Source organism: Moschus berezovskii, chromosome 11, assembly GCF_049115385.1.
Source record: "Moschus berezovskii isolate FMDL1 chromosome 11, NW_MosBer_1.0, whole genome shotgun sequence".
Taxonomy (NCBI): Eukaryota; Metazoa; Chordata; class Mammalia; order Artiodactyla; family Moschidae; genus Moschus; species Moschus berezovskii.
In genome coordinates, this window is record NC_142470.1 from 87,122,414 (window position 1) to 87,138,835 (window position 16,422).

At 40.6% G+C, this 16,422-nt stretch overlaps 1 protein-coding gene across 3 annotated transcripts in view; it reads left to right on the plus strand.

Annotated features, from left to right (window-relative positions):
• The window catches only part of DHX57 (DExH-box helicase 57), a 63,414-nt gene extending 47,422 nt beyond the window's left edge, over nucleotides 1–15,992 (plus strand). For all 3 annotated transcript variants that reach the window (XM_055399324.2, XM_055399322.2, XM_055399325.2), the window contains exons 18-24: nucleotides 1,102–1,197; nucleotides 1,283–1,366; nucleotides 3,628–3,765; nucleotides 4,382–4,456; nucleotides 6,419–6,553; nucleotides 9,961–10,161; nucleotides 11,753–15,992. In XM_055399324.2, the coding sequence (XP_055255299.1) occupies nucleotides 1,102–1,197; nucleotides 1,283–1,366; nucleotides 3,628–3,765; nucleotides 4,382–4,456; nucleotides 6,419–6,553; nucleotides 9,961–10,161; nucleotides 11,753–11,896 (873 nt within the window). In that variant the 3' untranslated portion in view covers nucleotides 11,897–15,992. The remainder of the gene's footprint in view (nucleotides 1–1,101; nucleotides 1,198–1,282; nucleotides 1,367–3,627; nucleotides 3,766–4,381; nucleotides 4,457–6,418; nucleotides 6,554–9,960; nucleotides 10,162–11,752) is intronic.
• Nucleotides 15,993–16,422: the final 430 nt, after the last annotated feature.

Sequence of the window (16,422 nt, forward strand, 5' to 3'; positions counted from 1 at the left end):
ATTTTCACCAGGGCTTATCTCAGATAGATAGGGGAATAGATAGGGGAATAGATAGATGTAATAATTTTCTTCAGTTTTAATGTTATACGTCATAGAATTGTAAACTCACAGATCTACAAAAAGATCTTAGTTCAGCCCCTTCATTTAACAACAATAACAAAACCAAGGACCAGACTAGGTGATGTAGCTTACTCAGCAACATACAGTCAGTATTGATGGGAGCAAGACCTCTACTGCCTATTCTCACATAATCTAAATAACCTCTCATTGGCTGTTTTCTTTTACTGGAATATAGAAATTGTTCATTAGAAATACTGGTGTCACCCTTAGCCAAAACTGAATACCTGTCCTTTGCTGGGTTCTGTAAGCATAATATTAATTCCCAGATGTAATCCTTTCCCCACTAGCCTTCCTAAAAGGGAATAAATTTTATTTTCAAGTAGAAATAAATAAAATTTTAATATTATTGTGTTAGTTTTAACAGTGTGCAGATATACAGATTTAGAAAGAAGCACCGTAGTTGGTTTAGATTGACTGTCAATGTGATACTAGGGCCTCAGTGTAACGTGCTGGTATCTTTAATACTGATACGTGTGTATTGTATTGATACACGTGTACCTTGTATTGATACATGTGTATATTACAGTGAAAGAAGGCAGTGAAAATTAAGTTCCCAGCTAATGTCACTAATTTCTAGGGAAAAGGAGAACCTGTATTTTTAAGAGGAAAAAGCATGAATTATGGGTATAGAAATAGGGGAGACTTAAGTATAAAAGATGAAAAAGAGTCTGTAAAATGAAGATATCACAGAGTTAACAGAATCTTGGATTTTAGATGTAGCTTTTAGAATGAGTGGCTCTTTGACATCTTGCCACTAGGAAGTAAAATACCCAAGAGAGGTTATTTTGAGTGGGCAGACGGATTCACACAATTAGGACTGTTGGCTTGGCACTTAACCACCATAATTACTTTTAACCAGTCACCCACTTTGTACTCTGACCCACACAACACACTTCCCAAGTACCTGACTTCAGCAGTAGCAAAGTGCCACTTGAAACCTTGGATATAATGTGTCCTTCAAACCTGGCTTTCTTCCTTTAGGTATCTCCCTGGGATAGAAAAGAGGAAGCTAACCAGAAAAAGCTAGAATTTGCATTTGCAAACAGTGATTATCTGGCCCTTCTGCGAGCATATAAGGTAAGTATATAAGGTAATAGCTGAGGTTTATTACCAGAGTTGGCACTAAAGACAGAATAACATTTTGATTTTCTCCAAAATTTAGGGATGGCAACTAAGTATGAAAGAAGGTATGCGTGCAAGTTATAATTACTGCAGACAAAACTTCTTGTCAGGAAGAGTTCTTCAGGTGAGTTGTTTCTGTGGAAATTTGTTTTTATTCATTTACTGTAGTAGTGCACCAGAGGGTGCTGCAACTTTATCTTGCTTGTCCTACCTTGACATTGAAAATATTATTTTTGGAATATGCGTGGCTTCACCAACTGTGTAAAACAGACTCCTGAACTATGACATCAGGCCTTCTGTGCTGAACCTTTCAATTCACCTGTTTTTCTTCTTCTCAGTGAATCTGTGTTTAACTTATGTGGAGGCTACGGGAATGTAGCTATTCTGAAGATTACTGCTTACTAGAAGGCACTTTTTTCAGTGATTATACCAAACATCCTTAACCTGGATCCATAACCCCCTGAAATTGTTTGCACAGTCACGCCCTTATACATATGTGCACTATTCTGGAGAAAGAACATAGCTTTCATCAAGTCTCAAAGGGATCTGTGACCATCCCCAAGCCCCTTAACTTCTCCCTAAAACCAAAGAACAAATAGTGAACCAGATTTTCTTTATTAATTCACAGTCCATCAGAAGCTACTCTGTCAATAACGAGTACACGAGAAAGGTTTATTATCTTCTGTGTAATAATAGACAGGGCTCTGTCTTCTGTTGTGACAATATTTTAGGCCCCTTTCCATAGTAGCATGAAAATCCAGAATAATAACAGTGTATATATTTATAGAGCCTCCATTTCACCCAAATTTTGAGGCTAGGGAGGTGGAAGGACTTTCTTTCCATATTAGATGATGTTTTGGAATAGAACACAAAACTAATGTTCATACCTGACAACTAGTTACCTCTCTACCCCATAAGGACTGTCAGAGCAGAGATTTTATGTTTGCTTAAGTTCTATATCCCCAGTGCCTAGAAGAGTACTTAGAACATAGTTGATGCCCAGTAAAATTCATTGAATGCATGAGTTTGTTCATTGACAGTGAAGTAAGAGACCTCAAAACCATCCCAGTATTCGCCTTCCTCCTTCTCTGCCTTTAGGTATACTACAAAGAGACATTTGGAGAAGACAGAGGTTCAAGCTTTAAGTATAACAAAAGCAATGATTTTCAATCATGGCCACACGTTAGATTCACCTGAGGAAGCTTTAAAAAAATGCAAAATGCCCAAATTCCACCCCAGGCCAGTTACATCTGGATCTCTAGGGGTAGGGCCTGAGCATCTGTTTATTCTCCTTGTTGTGAATTCAACAAGTCATTATCATATACTGCAAGGGTCGAGAACCACTGGTCTAAAGGTATTTTATATGTGAAGTACAATAATAAATATTTCCTTGAGTCCTTAAGACTTTTAAGTGTAAAAAATATCTTTTAAATTATATATATATATACACACTAAATTTAATCTTTTTCCTTAGGCTGTATTTAGATTTTTCAGTGATCTGTGAGGTTCATCCATTACCTCTTTTCACTAAATTCCGGCTTAGAGTGTAGAATTAGTTTTAATAAGATATCAATAAAAGCTTGTCATGAAATAGAACTCTGGGATATTTGAATCCCAGTTGTATTTTTGCCATGTTATCCATCTGTACTTGAGACAGTCCAAGAAAACACATAAATTGTCATCAGAGACAGAGTACCATTGCTTAGCTTTCCATTCCTTTGATTGGTGTCATCTGCTTCTCTGCTGTCTGATAGACAGCCAGTATTTGAACAGAAGCCAAAAACAGGTTTGTGCTTTTCATTCTCACACTTGTGCTCAGCTACAGAAAGAGTGTGTGAATCTAAACCACATAATAGTATTCCTGTTCCCAGGGGAAAATGTGAGCCAGCAAGTCCAGTGGGTAAGAGAAAGGGAACGTTTCTGAGGTGGGTATTCTGCATCCATTGAGAGAGAACACCAGCCACTTTAAGCTCAGAGAAGGCACTCTAAGGACCCCAGTAGAAAGGAAGTAGGAAAAATGAACAGGGTCACAGCACCTTGAGTTAGGGTTCCAAACACAGTAAACTACATTTCTGGCTGTCCTCAGCATTGCCAGGAAAAAATCAGACCTGTGCAAAATCCAGTTAATTTTTTTTTAAACATCATTTACAATTAAATGATCTTCGGGTTTTCTGACAATTGTGAATTTCTGTGTAACAGTTTTACTCTGTCTGCTGGTTTGTATAAGTGAAAACTGCCCTTCTGGGAATGAACAGACAAGATATTCTTCATACTTGTCTGGTAAATCCATGAGTCCACTGTCCAGTGAAGTAATTCAGTTTTGTAGTCATTCTTGCCTTTGATGTGTCAGTGTCTCTGCTTAAAGACTTTCTCCACTTGTTTCAGGAAATGGCAAGCCTGAAACGACAGTTCACTGAATTGTTATCAGACATAGGCTTTGTTAAGGAGGGACTCCGAGCAAGAGAAATTGAGAAAAGGGCCCAAGGAGGAGGAGATGGTATATTGGATGCCACAGGAGAAGAGGTAAAGTGTATGCAGTTAGCTGTTATTTCTCTTTAATGATCATATACTTAGTCTATTCCCTGAGGAATACCTGTAGGCCTTCTTCACTTAAGCCCTAGGAGCAATAGGTTAGTGGCATTCTTGATTTCCTTCTTTCCACAAATGTCAACTAACACTCATAAAAACAAGGGTTTTTCTGTTTCTTGTTGCTTTTGCTATTTTTATTTACATTGATTTTTGGTGAGTCCATCAGAGACAGAACAGACTTTCCAATAATGTCTTCTTAATCAGACCAGCCTTTTTCAAACCAAGGATAGTTTTATATTTAACTATAGGAAGAACAAGTCAAGATGAACTTGATGTCATACTTTCTGGAAATTGTGAGCATCTCACAAACCAGAATCTCTCTCTCCACTGGTCCTTAGGAACACTGGCTTTATAACTGCTTTGCAGACATCTTGAAAGTAATTGTGGGTTTCTTGGAATGGGTCCTGTGTGAATGTAGTCTAGTAGATTGCTTTCCTAGAAATAATTTTTCAGATGCTTTTAAGATAGAAGTCAAAAGAAATATAAATTCCAAGGCACAGATGGAAATAGGCACATTATTTATGAGATTAACGTTGTGTTTCTCTCACAGGCAAACTCAAATGCTGAGAACCCCAAGCTGATATCAGCAATGCTGTGTGCTGCTCTGTATCCAAATGTAGTGCAGGTAACAGAATGTTTTCCTGGTCCTCCCATTTCTTGTTTGTTTGATTTGTAGCCAAGAGAGGTAAGTTAAGACACTCACGTTAATCATGTAAAGATACATACACACACAGCCTTTTAAACTTAGTTTATATTTCCAATCCTTCAATTCCCCAAGTGTGTTTAGATGTAGAATCTTCAAGAACACATTCATTATATTGAATAAGGTGCCTTTTTAATCCTTCTGTCATGACATTCCAGAAATCAAAATGGGCATAAATGTCAGTCAGCCAGTCTGTGCATAACTAACCCAGGATTAGGTCGAAATTTGATTCTCCTACAACTCCCATTATGCCCTCTACTCTGGACTAAAATTAGGTAAGAACAAAATCAAGTCAGTGCTTTGCCATGGGCCATCTTTGATCTCTTCTGGAAACCATACCTGAATGGACTGTTGGACTTTTACTTGAGGTTTGATCATCTCATCCCTGTCAAACTTAGAGTGTGAATTTGTCAGAGCACTTCTCATTAACTTTTTGTTATATACTCAGTTGACATCTGTTGGTTAATTTATGGCTTAGTTCTGCTTAGTGCTTGCATGCTTTTGAAACCATTTGCAACTTCTCCAAATGATTTTTTTAAAGTAAAAGCAATGAAGACAATTAAAAAATCAGGGGTGGATGGGATAAATAAGCAGAATACAGAAGATTTTTCAGGGCAGTGAAAGTACTGTGCATGACACCCTAATTATAGATACATATCACACTTGCCCAAACCCTTGGCATATACAACAAAAGTGAACCCTAACGGAAACTGTGGGCTTTGGGTGATTGTGATTTGACAGTTTTTTTTAATGAACGTTTCTACTCTTGGTAAGAGTATAAATTGATACACCCTTTCTAGATAGCAGTTTTGTTTCTAAGGATTTATTATTAGAAAATAATTGCATATTTCTGTAAAGATACAGCTAGGAGAATGTTTGCAATTATAAACAGCACTAGAATGGATGATCTAAAACTCCAATAATAGGGAATTTATTGGTTAAATTATTACGTGTCATTGCAGTGAGGTGCTAATTTAGAATTATGTTTTAGAAAAATATAGAAAATGATCCTATATTAGTTGTGGTATGTATTTTATATCATTTGTTTGTCTCCATTTCCATATTATGAATATCTAATAGAAAACTAAAGTGTTTCTCAAATATTGTTATTTCTTAATCATGAGATTACAAGAGATTTTTCCTAGTATATGTATATTTTTTATTGAAGTATAGTTGATTAACAGTATTGTGTTAGGTTTAGGTATAGAACAGTGATTCAGTTATATATATTTTTTCAGACTATTTTCCATTATAGGTTATTAGAAGATATTGAATATTGTTCCCTGTGTTACACAGTACTGTTACTTTCTACAGTAAATATGGGGGTATGTGTGTGCACATAAGCTTTTTAGTTGTTTCAAGTGAAACAATCTATTCATTCATGCTGCTGCTGCTGCTGCTAAGTCACTTCAGTCGTGTCCGACTCTGTGTGACCCCACAGACGGAAGCCCACCAGGCTCCCCCGTCCCTGGGATTCTCCAGGCAAGAACACTGGAGTGGGTTGCCATTTCCTTCTCCAAGTGTTTTGGTTTTTTTACTGTTTTGAGAAATTCATTTGGAAGTATTGGACTGGTCTTGGAAGTGTCAGTGGATTCCTGGCCAGAGCTGCCAGCAGGATCTCTTTCCCCGATGCTCAGTGCACACCTGAAACATCAGCGTGGTTCCTCCCCGACGTGGCTGGTGTGTAGTAGAGTCACCCAGGACCACTGCATCCATACTGCTTCATGGTTAAAAAAAAGCAAGCAAGCATGCTTATTCTGCTTTCAAAAGGAACTGAGAGGGAAGACACAGCAAAGGCATTCAAACAAGATTGGTTTTGTGTTGGGATATACCCTACAATGGAAATACATATATATTTTTTTCTTATAACTATGTATTGTTTAGGTGAAAAACCCAGAGGGGAAATTTCAGAAGACCAGTACCGGAGCTGTCAGAATGCAGCCAAAATCAGATGAGTTGAAGTTTGTCACCAAGAACGATGGATACGTACACATTCACCCTTCATCGGTGAACTATCAGGTCAGGATGGCTGGGTAAACTTACAGTCAGGTTCCACATCCACAGATTCAGCCAACACAGATTGGGTAGTACTGTAGTATTAGCTACCGAAAAGATCTGAATCTAAGTGAACCCACATGGTTCAAAGCCTTTTTGTTCAAGAGTCAGCTGTTTTTACATGTGGCAGGTCCTGGGGTGAGAAACAGTCCCTTAATTCACCCAAACCGTGTTCTATCACTTGCTGTCCTTAGGTGCTAACTTGGGGAAGGTTGAATAAGCACAGATGTGCTAGAAATTGAACTATTAAACCTGCTTTCAGATACAAAATTGTTTCTTTGCAGAAGTGACTTAAGAGGTCGTGATGTAATCCTATGCCTCCATCTGTGCCTTAAGAGGCCTTGACTTATACTCCAATCCAGCCTTCTCAGCTCTCACTCTTCCTTCAGCCTCTTGCTGGGCGGCTTCTGCTCCCATCGCTCCACTAAATTCATCAGAAGTCGTGAATAACTTGCAAGTTGTCAAATCTTGGGAACAAATTTCCAGCTTCTCATCATTCTTGACTCATGTAGCATATGACACTGCTGACCTCCCTACCTCTTGACACTATCTTTAATGTTTTTTGCTTCTGAAATATCACTTCTGTCTCTCTGATCATCCCTGTCTAGCTCCTTTACTAGATTCTCCTCCCTTGCTCTGAAATGATGGTTCTGTCCCTGTCCTTATGTTCCTACTGCAGGGCACATAATCTTCCTGAACCACCAGAGGACACCATCGTAGTTCTGACTGCCACCTACCTGTTGACACAAACTCCAGAGCGCTCTCATCCTCGGTTTCTTTTCTGAGTTCTTGCTAGAAGTCACCACCTGGGTGCCTTCTTGTTGCCTCAAACTCAAAAGCTGAAAAACCAAACTCATCATCTCTGAATTCACTCCTCTCTGTTCCCTCTCTTGGTGAAATGGTACCAAATTGGAACCCTGCAGTCACATAAACCCTGCTGCTTTTCTCCTGATGCTAATCTGATTGGTCCCCACGTCCCAACAATTCCACCTTTTGACATTTCTCAGATTTGCCCACTGCTCTTGTCCGTGCTGCCGTTTCCCCGGTTCAGACCCCACACATCTGTCTCCTGCCTGAAGTCCTAATCTTCCTTCCGGTGCTTGCCCTCTGACCCTTTATCCTCCTGCTTCCAGCGTCTCCTTTACAAGGCACACCTCTCAGCATGTCGCTGGTCACTCAGCCATGTCCACCTCTTTGCAGCCTCTTAGACCACGGGCTCGTAGCCCACCAGGCTCCTCTGTCCATGGAATTCTCCAGGCAAGAATGCTGGAGTGGGCTGCCATTCCCTTCTCCAGGGGTCTTTTGAACCCCAGGTCTCCTGCACTGCAGGCAGATTCTTTACCGTCTGAGTCACCAGGGAAGCCCACCTTTACAAAACACACCTTTGTTCATGTCATACTGTTGTTTAAAGCTCTTCATCTGTGGAGTCTCTTTGTATGTGGAGTCTACTGTAAACTCTCCTGTAACCTTTCATATCTAGCTGCTGCTTAGACCATGTCCCCCCCCCCCAGCTCCCTCCTCTGTCATTCATTATGCTCCAGGCAACACCAGACTACTGACAGTATCTCCCAGTGCCATGACACAGGACGCACTGTTCTCCATGCCTGGAGTGGCACTCTCATTCCCCAGCAGGCTCCTACTTATCCTTCAAGCCCAGTGCTCCTCTCCAGGTTGCTCCTTACTCCTGTTCCACCACTGTATAGTATGCGTTTTTCTACCGTTGCATTTATCACATTCTTTTATGGTTTATGGTATGTCTCATTCATAGACTTTTGAAATTCCTGAAGACGGGAATTGAATTTTATTCATTTCCACATTCTCAATATCTAGCACAGTGTCTTGCCAGCATGAAGGCAGATGTTCAACAAAGCTTCATCTCGATAGAGAGATGGAGGAAAAGGGAATGAAGAGAGTTTGAAGTGTGAGGGCTGGTCAACCCCTGGAACTACTAAATGAAGCGTCAACAAAGCATGAAAAACATCTCTTTAAGCTCAGAAGAGTCTGAGGACTAGATCATCTGCCCTCTCCACTAGATGTGTACTTAGCAACCAGGGGCCCAAGTTATCTCCACTCCTCTCCTGGGTTTACCACGACATTTCTGCAGTAAATCTAAGTCACCCATTTATCCAGTTAGTACCTGCCACCACCTCTGTGCCAGGCACTGTTGTAGGCCATGGAGGACAGCAGATGAGTTAGGGAGACACGGTCTCTGCCCTCAGGGAGCTTACGTTCTAGAGGGAAAGACAGGCAAGAAATAAGGAAACAATCTCAGGTTAATGACAGATGTTAGAAAATAAAACCGTAAGAGATCGAGAGTAACAGGAGAAGGTTTTTTTTTTTTTAACTATAGTTGAAATTAACACAGTATTGTAAATCAGGTATATAGCTTCAGATTCATTTCTGTTATAGGTTACTACATATATTGACTATAGTTTCCTGTGCTATACAGTAAATCCTTGTTGTTCATCTTTTATATACAGTGGTATCTATTAATCTCATAGTCCTAATTTACCCCTCCCCGTCCCAAGAGGGACTGTTTTACACAGCGTGGTCAGGGAAGAACTCTGAGGAGAAACAACTGGACAGGTCCTAAATGAAGTAAAGGGCAAGTCATGCAGGTATCTAAAGAGAAAACCTTCCAAGCTGGGGAAGTAAGTGCAAAGACCATGAGGCGAGAGCACGTTTGGTGTGTTCCGGCAAATGTGAGAAGGCAGCTGGTGCAAAAGAGGGGAAGGCCAGGGCGGCGGTGACAGAGAGTTGGGGTAAGCAGGCAGGGATCAGGTCGTGTGGGACCTTGTAGTCCACAGTAAAGATCCAAGATTTTATCCTTGGGAAAGCTCTGGAGGGTTTTGAGCCCTAACTGGTTTTTAAAAGATCACTGTGGCCACCATATGGAAAAGAAACTGTGAGGATGCCAAGGGGCACGTACCTAGGAAGCCACTGCAGTGTCTGTATGAGATGATGGTTTGTTCTAGGTGGTAGCTGCAGATGTGGAGAGGCTCTGTCAGTTCACTGTGTATTTTGAAAATAGAACCATCAGGACTTAGTGATGATAGAGTGACAGAGAGAAAGCAATCAAGGATGCTTCTAAATTTGGGCCTTGAGCAACTAGGTGAGTGGGAGTCTCACTTACTGAGATAGTGAACCCGAAAAGCATGGGAAAACGGAGAGGTCCCTTGAACATCAGTCCAAGATACTTGTTAGCTGTCCAGGTGCAGACATCCAGTAGGCAGCTGCAAGTACAAGGCTGGCGCTCAGGGCAAGGTACAGGCTGAAGGTCATCTGGGGAGTCACTGGACAGGTGACAGGTAAATCCCTGGGACTGGTGGGATTCTGCATATGTCGCCAGTGACATCATTGTCATGTTCCAGGTCAGACACTTTGACAGTCCCTACCTGGTGTACCACGAGAAGATCAAAACAAGTCGCGTGTTCATCCGCGACTGCAGCATGGTGTCTGTGTACCCACTGGTCTTGTTTGGAGGAGGCCAAGTGAACGTGCAGCTCCAAAAGGGAGAGTTTGTTGTTTCCTTGGATGATGGTTGGATCCGCTTTGCAGCTGCTTCCCATCAGGTAAGGGACAAGGGGCTCCGATAATATGAAATACAGGGCATTCCTTCAGGGAACAAGGACAACGGAGCTGAGTTAGAGTGAATGACGCGTGTGCAGGGGACACTGAGCAAGACTGAGGCTGAAGTAAGGCCAGGGTGGAGCTGTAGTAAGAGCTGAAGAAGTGCACTGGGAGGGAGGGCCCAGGACAGCTGTGTGAAAGGACAGAAGCTGTGAGTGACGTATTGGAGCTTTCTGTTCTAGAAATATAGATTCAAAGAAAACATAGATGAGCAGAAGTAAAAATTACCCTGATTCCACAGCCACCGTTAAAAAAAAAATAAAGATAATGGGTCTAAATGTTTTTATTCTCAGGTATCAAATTATTCAGTATATGGAGTCTCTAGAAAACATTTAAGGGAGAGTATATTCAAGAAAAAATTTTAACATTTGCATCTGTTGGAAATCTTCTAATCTTCTATTGCAGGGGGCAGAAACACCAAACAACAGTGAAATAAACCAATAAATTCCCTTTAAAGTCTAAAGCAGCACTGTCTAGGAAAAATATACGTGGCACATACCTGAGAATTTTTCTAGTAGCCACATTTTAAAAAAGTAAATAGGTGAAATTAATTTTAATGTATTTTATATAGAATAAAATATTTAAAAGTTTAATTATATCATGTAATCAATATAAAAAATTGAGATTTTTATATTCTTTTTCATACTAAGTCTTTATAGTCACAGTACATCTCAGTTAAGACCAGGCACATTTCATGTGTCATGAGATTAGCCACATGGGACAGTACAGGTCAGGAGGGCCAGGCAGTGTTGGTTTGATTCAACTGCTTAACAACAAAAGCCTGGCTGGCCCCTGGTATAGGATGGCTGTAGCTCCTGCCTCATGTCCATGCAGCACATATGGCCCAAAAGTGGAGACAGAATGCTGCTTTCCTGAAAGCACACATCTTCTTCTAAACCGGTTCCTGTCGCTGAAGAATGTCTTGGCCTCTAAGGCCTGAATCCCCTGAACCATTCACTCTGATGCATGGCATGAGCCTGTTTGATTAGATCAGAGTGTCAACTCCAAGGCTGCCACACAGTGGAGGAAGAGCCAGACAGATGTTGGCAGGACGTCCACAGTGGCACTACATCAGCACAAGCAATGTGGTGCTATCTCCCACCCCACCTCCTCACCAACCAAAGCATAAAAACTCCAAAGTTAAAGAGATTTTTTGGTTTAATGGCTGTCATTTTTAATTCTCCATTTTCCTGCTTCTCCTCTCAGAGCTAACTGTAAAAGTTGACCAAGTTTTAACATGCAAAACACTGCATAAAAGCCACTTCTGGATTTAATCTTTTCTTTAAGTGAGATGTGACAGAGGAGCCTTTTTATAATGGTTCCCAATTAGTGCACTACAGAGCTGTATGTTCCTATAATTGCATCAAGAAACTGTAGCAGCGCTTTTAGAGGGGGGGAAAAAGTGTTTTGTTCTCCCCCCATAGAATTAATAGCAGAGCCTAGAACAATGGTCATCACAGCTGGAGAATTTCCTTTAACCACCTTTCCTCCCCTGGTGTCCAAGCACTGCTTACATTGCAACTTTCATTTTAGGTGGCTGAATTAGTAAAGGAACTTCGTTGTGAACTTGACCAGCTCCTCCAGGATAAGATAAAAAACCCAAGCATAGATCTGTGCACCTGTCCTCGAGGGTCACGGATCATCAGCATGATTGTGAAACTTGTCACCACACAGTAAGGACCTGTCGCGGAGAGTGCTCGCTCCTCGCCTGCTCGCTCAGCTGGGAACTGATGGCTGCACTGCTGCATCCAGCTGCAGCGTGTGGGGGCTGCCCTGGGGAAGGAGCCCAGGGCAGGCTCTGCCGAGTCAGCCGCAGCCACACACACCTTTAGGGACATTTTCCAGACTGAGTGTTGCTAACAAGAAGTGGGCACTCCTGGCACAGTTTAGAGTGTAAGTGTGAGACAGCTTAAAAACCAACCTGCCTGTTTTTTTTTCCTCTCTGACTGCCCTGGAATGAATGAAATTCATCTGATAACACAAAAGTGAATGTTTAATAGTTGTTTTAATCTCGGTTTTTTTCCTGCTTTTTATTAGAGTGAGATAAGGGGCATGAGGAGAAATACCAGTTGTTTTTTCTGTCATAAAAGCTCAACTGAGAGAAATCAGAACAGAGAAGGGAAAAAATCATGTGAGCAAGAAAAATTAAAACTTCATTTTCAGCCATAGGTCATTATGTAAACTTCATTTGTGAGGGATTTATATTTACTCATTAAAATTCAGCTTAAAAAAAGTTGAGTTCTTGTTATTAAAATATGAACTGGGTTTATCAGTAACACTCTTATTCTTAAAAGCAGAACCACCTGGGTGTTTTCATTCTCTTTTGGGTTTTCCATTTATGAGTCTTACACTGTCTTTTGAACGTACCGGGATCTAAGGGCCACATTTCACATTACCTGAAGGGGAATTTTAATGGTATTCTCAGAACATAGTTGGCATGGTTCAGGTTCATGGAGAAAGTTGCCATGCTAGTGTCAAATTTACAGCCATAAAAATACCTTCTATGCAAGTGTTTATTTTCAGTCACCACTTAGGTTAATGCGGCACTCGCATTTTGAAAAAAATATGAATATATTTACCTTGGCTAGATAGTTTTCAGTGTCCAAGAAGAATTCCAAAAAAAATGAGTGGAAGACGTATTCTTCTATGTGTAGCCCTCAGGTAGAGAGTTACAACAGGTTTCCCACTACAGATAGAATTCCCACTAACTCAACAAAAGCACCTCAGTGAAGGATGTTCACTTTTCAAGCTATTATTTTAAGTTTCCAGGAAGCCTCCTAAACTGTCCAAATGGTCACATATATCAGTGGTCCCCAGCCTTTTTGGCATTAAGGACCAGTTTGATGGAAGACAATTTTTCCACAGACTCGAGTAGGGGGGAATAGTTTGGGGATGATTCAGGCATATCACGGAGAAGGCAATGGCACCCCTCTCCAGTACTCTTGCCTGGAAAACCCCATGGACAGAGGAGCCTGGTAGGCTGCAGTTCATGGGGTCGCTGAGGGTCAGACACGACTGAGCGACTTCATTTTCACTTTTCACTTTCACGCACTGGAGGAGGAAATGGCAACCCACTCCAGTGTTCTTGCCTGGAGAATCCCAGGGATGGGAGAGCCTGGTGGGCTGCCATCTATGGGGTCGCACAGAGTTGGACACAACTGAAGTAACTTAGCAGCAGCAGCAAGCAACCCCACCTTAGATCATCAGGCATTAAGTCCCGGAGGTTGGCGGCCCCTGGCATATATGATATCACTTATGTATAATCTAAAGAAAAAATAAGTGATTCAAACAAATTTATTTACAAAACAGAAAGACTCACAGGCATAGAAAACTTATGGTTATCAAAGGGTATAGCAGGGTGGGAGGTAGAGAGATGGGAAAGAAATGAAGAGTTTGGGATTAATATGTACATACTACTGTGTATAAAACAGGTTAACGAGGACCTGCTGTACAGCGCAGGGAACTATATTCAATATCTTAATAAAAAGAATGAAAAAGTATATTCAATATATGTATAACTGAGTCACTTTGCTGTACATTTGAAACAACATTTTAAATTTTATCAATTAAAAAAAAAAACAAACCATAAATCCTATCGATCTCTAGATGTGCCAGACTGAAAAAGTTTGGAAAACCTTGACTGAGGGGCGGCGCAGGCGCGGGAGACGCCTGGCTCCGGCGCAACCGACCACGTGCAGAATCGTGGCTGAGATGAGCTACCCCGCGCCCAGGGTTAGGGCGGTGGCCGAGAGGAGCTGTACCACGTTCAGGAGGCGGTGGCTGCTTGGGCACCGGAGGGCCGAGAGCAGCTGATCTACATTCAAAGCAGGAGGCGCGGCCTTGAGGAGATACCCCTCGTCCAAGGTAAGGTACAGCGGCTGCGCCTTGCTGGAGCAGCTGGGAAGAGATACTCCACGACCAAGTGGAATATAAGAATCCAGTGTTCTGGGGAGGAAGGAACAAGATGGCGGAGGGATAAGATGGCAAGACCACTTTCTCCCCCACAAATTCATCAAAAGAACATTTGAACACGGAGTAAAGTCCACAAAACAACTTCTGAATACTGGCAGAGGACATTAGGCTCCCAGAAAAGCAGCCCATTGTCTTCTAAAGGAGAGAGAAGAAATCCAGCTCCACCCACCAGAACACCGACACATGCTTCCCTAACCAGGGAACCCGGATAAGTCACCCGTCCAACCCCACACACAGCGAAGAAACTACATAATAAAGAGAACTCCACAAACTGCAAGAAGAGGGAAAGGCCACCCCAAGCAAAGCAATATAAGCAAGATGAAGAGGCAGAGAAATACCCAGCAAGTAAAGGAACAAGATAATTGCCCACCAACACAAACAAAAGAAGAAGATATAGGGAATTTACCTGATAAAGAATTTCAAATTTTGATGGTGAAAATGATTCAAAATCTTGAAAGCAAAATGGAGTTACAGATAAATAACCTGGAGAAAAGGATTGAGAAGATGGAAGAAAGATTTAATAAGGACTTAGAAGAAATAAAAAAGAGTCAATATACAATGAATAATGCAATAGATGAGATCAGAAACACTCTGGAGGGAACAAACAGTAGAATAACAGAGGCAGAAGACAGGATAAGCGAACTAGAAGATAGAATTGTAGAAATAAACAGAAAGGAAAAAAGAAAAACGAATTAAAAGAAATGAGGACAATATTAGAGACCTCTGGGACAATGTTAAACGCTCCAACATTCGAATCATAGGAGTCCCAGAAGAAGAAGACAAAAAGAAAGACCATGAGAGAATACTTGAGGAGATAATAGTTGAAAACTTCCCTAAAATGGGGAAAGAAATAATCACCCAAGTCCAAGAAACCCAGAGAGTCCCCAACAGGATAAACCCAAGGCGAAATACTCCAAGACACATATTAATCAAATTAACAAAGATACACAAAGAACAAATATTAAAAGCAGCAAGGGAAAAGCAGCAAATAACACTTAAGGGGATTCCCATAAGGATAACAGCTGATCTTTCAACAGAAACTCTTCAGGCCAGAAGGGAGTGGCAAGACATACTTAAAGTGATGAAAGAAAATACCCTACAGCCCAGATTACCATACCCAGCAAGGATCTCATTCAAATATGAAGGAGAAATCAAAAGCTTTACAGACAAGCAAAAGCTGAGGGAATTCAGCATCACCAAACCAGCTCTCCAACAAATGCTAAAGGATCTTCTATAGACAGGATACACAGAAAGAGTGTATAAACTTGAACCCAAAGCAATAAAGAAAATGGCTACGGGATCGTACTTATCAATAATTACCTTAAACGTAAATGGGTTGAAATTTTCAAAAAGGCTAGGAAACAATTCTCATAGCCATCAATAGTTCAGTGTTGAGTTCATGAATAGTTTTTAAAGTTTGGGACAAACTGTAGTATTTGCTATTTGAAGTACTATTTGTAATTGGCATATTACGATGTAACATTGGTCTTCATTTCCATCTTAAAACGCCTAAAAATGCCTAACAGGTTTTTAGATATGTGAATTTTAGTTGAAATGTATTTTATGATGTTACTAAACCTGCAGAAATATTGAAATATTTCAGAGAACTTATTCACTGTACATTTATTTTATTTATAAAAGTTATGAACTGTAGAAAGTTTTACTTGTTGGGTCAAATGCTTGTTGCTTCAAATGCTTGTTGCATTTGAAGTGCTAGTTACAAGAAAATCAAATACCTTCAATGTATAAATGCTATTAAGTTTTTAAAGGACTCTGGAGTATAAGTAAGTTTGTTTAAAGAAATTTAGTCTGTTCAACTTGAAAAAAATAAAATTGGAAAAAAAAAAAAAAACCTTGACTGAAGGCATTCATAAGAAAATCCTCACCCCAAACTAAATTTCTTAAGCTCATCATTACAATTTTGAAATAAGAAATGAAATGGGATTCTTTCTTTGTGATTCAAGTCCAAGCACTAATAAGATGGTCAGCTTTTAATGTTAATTTTATGGAGAAGTCTGTAAATGATTTCTCAAATATTCGTCTTACAGGAATCTAGTTAGGGAACAATAGTAAATGAAGTTCTCGCTACATGTAACTGGGAAGTTCTACAGGAAATGAAAACAGTTCAGCACTTAGAGAGGTGGTCAGGTTGATAAAACATTAGCTTGGTCTTCCTTCTGGAGTTCCATATCTGAATGTTATAACTCAAACTCCCTGACAAGTAATGAACT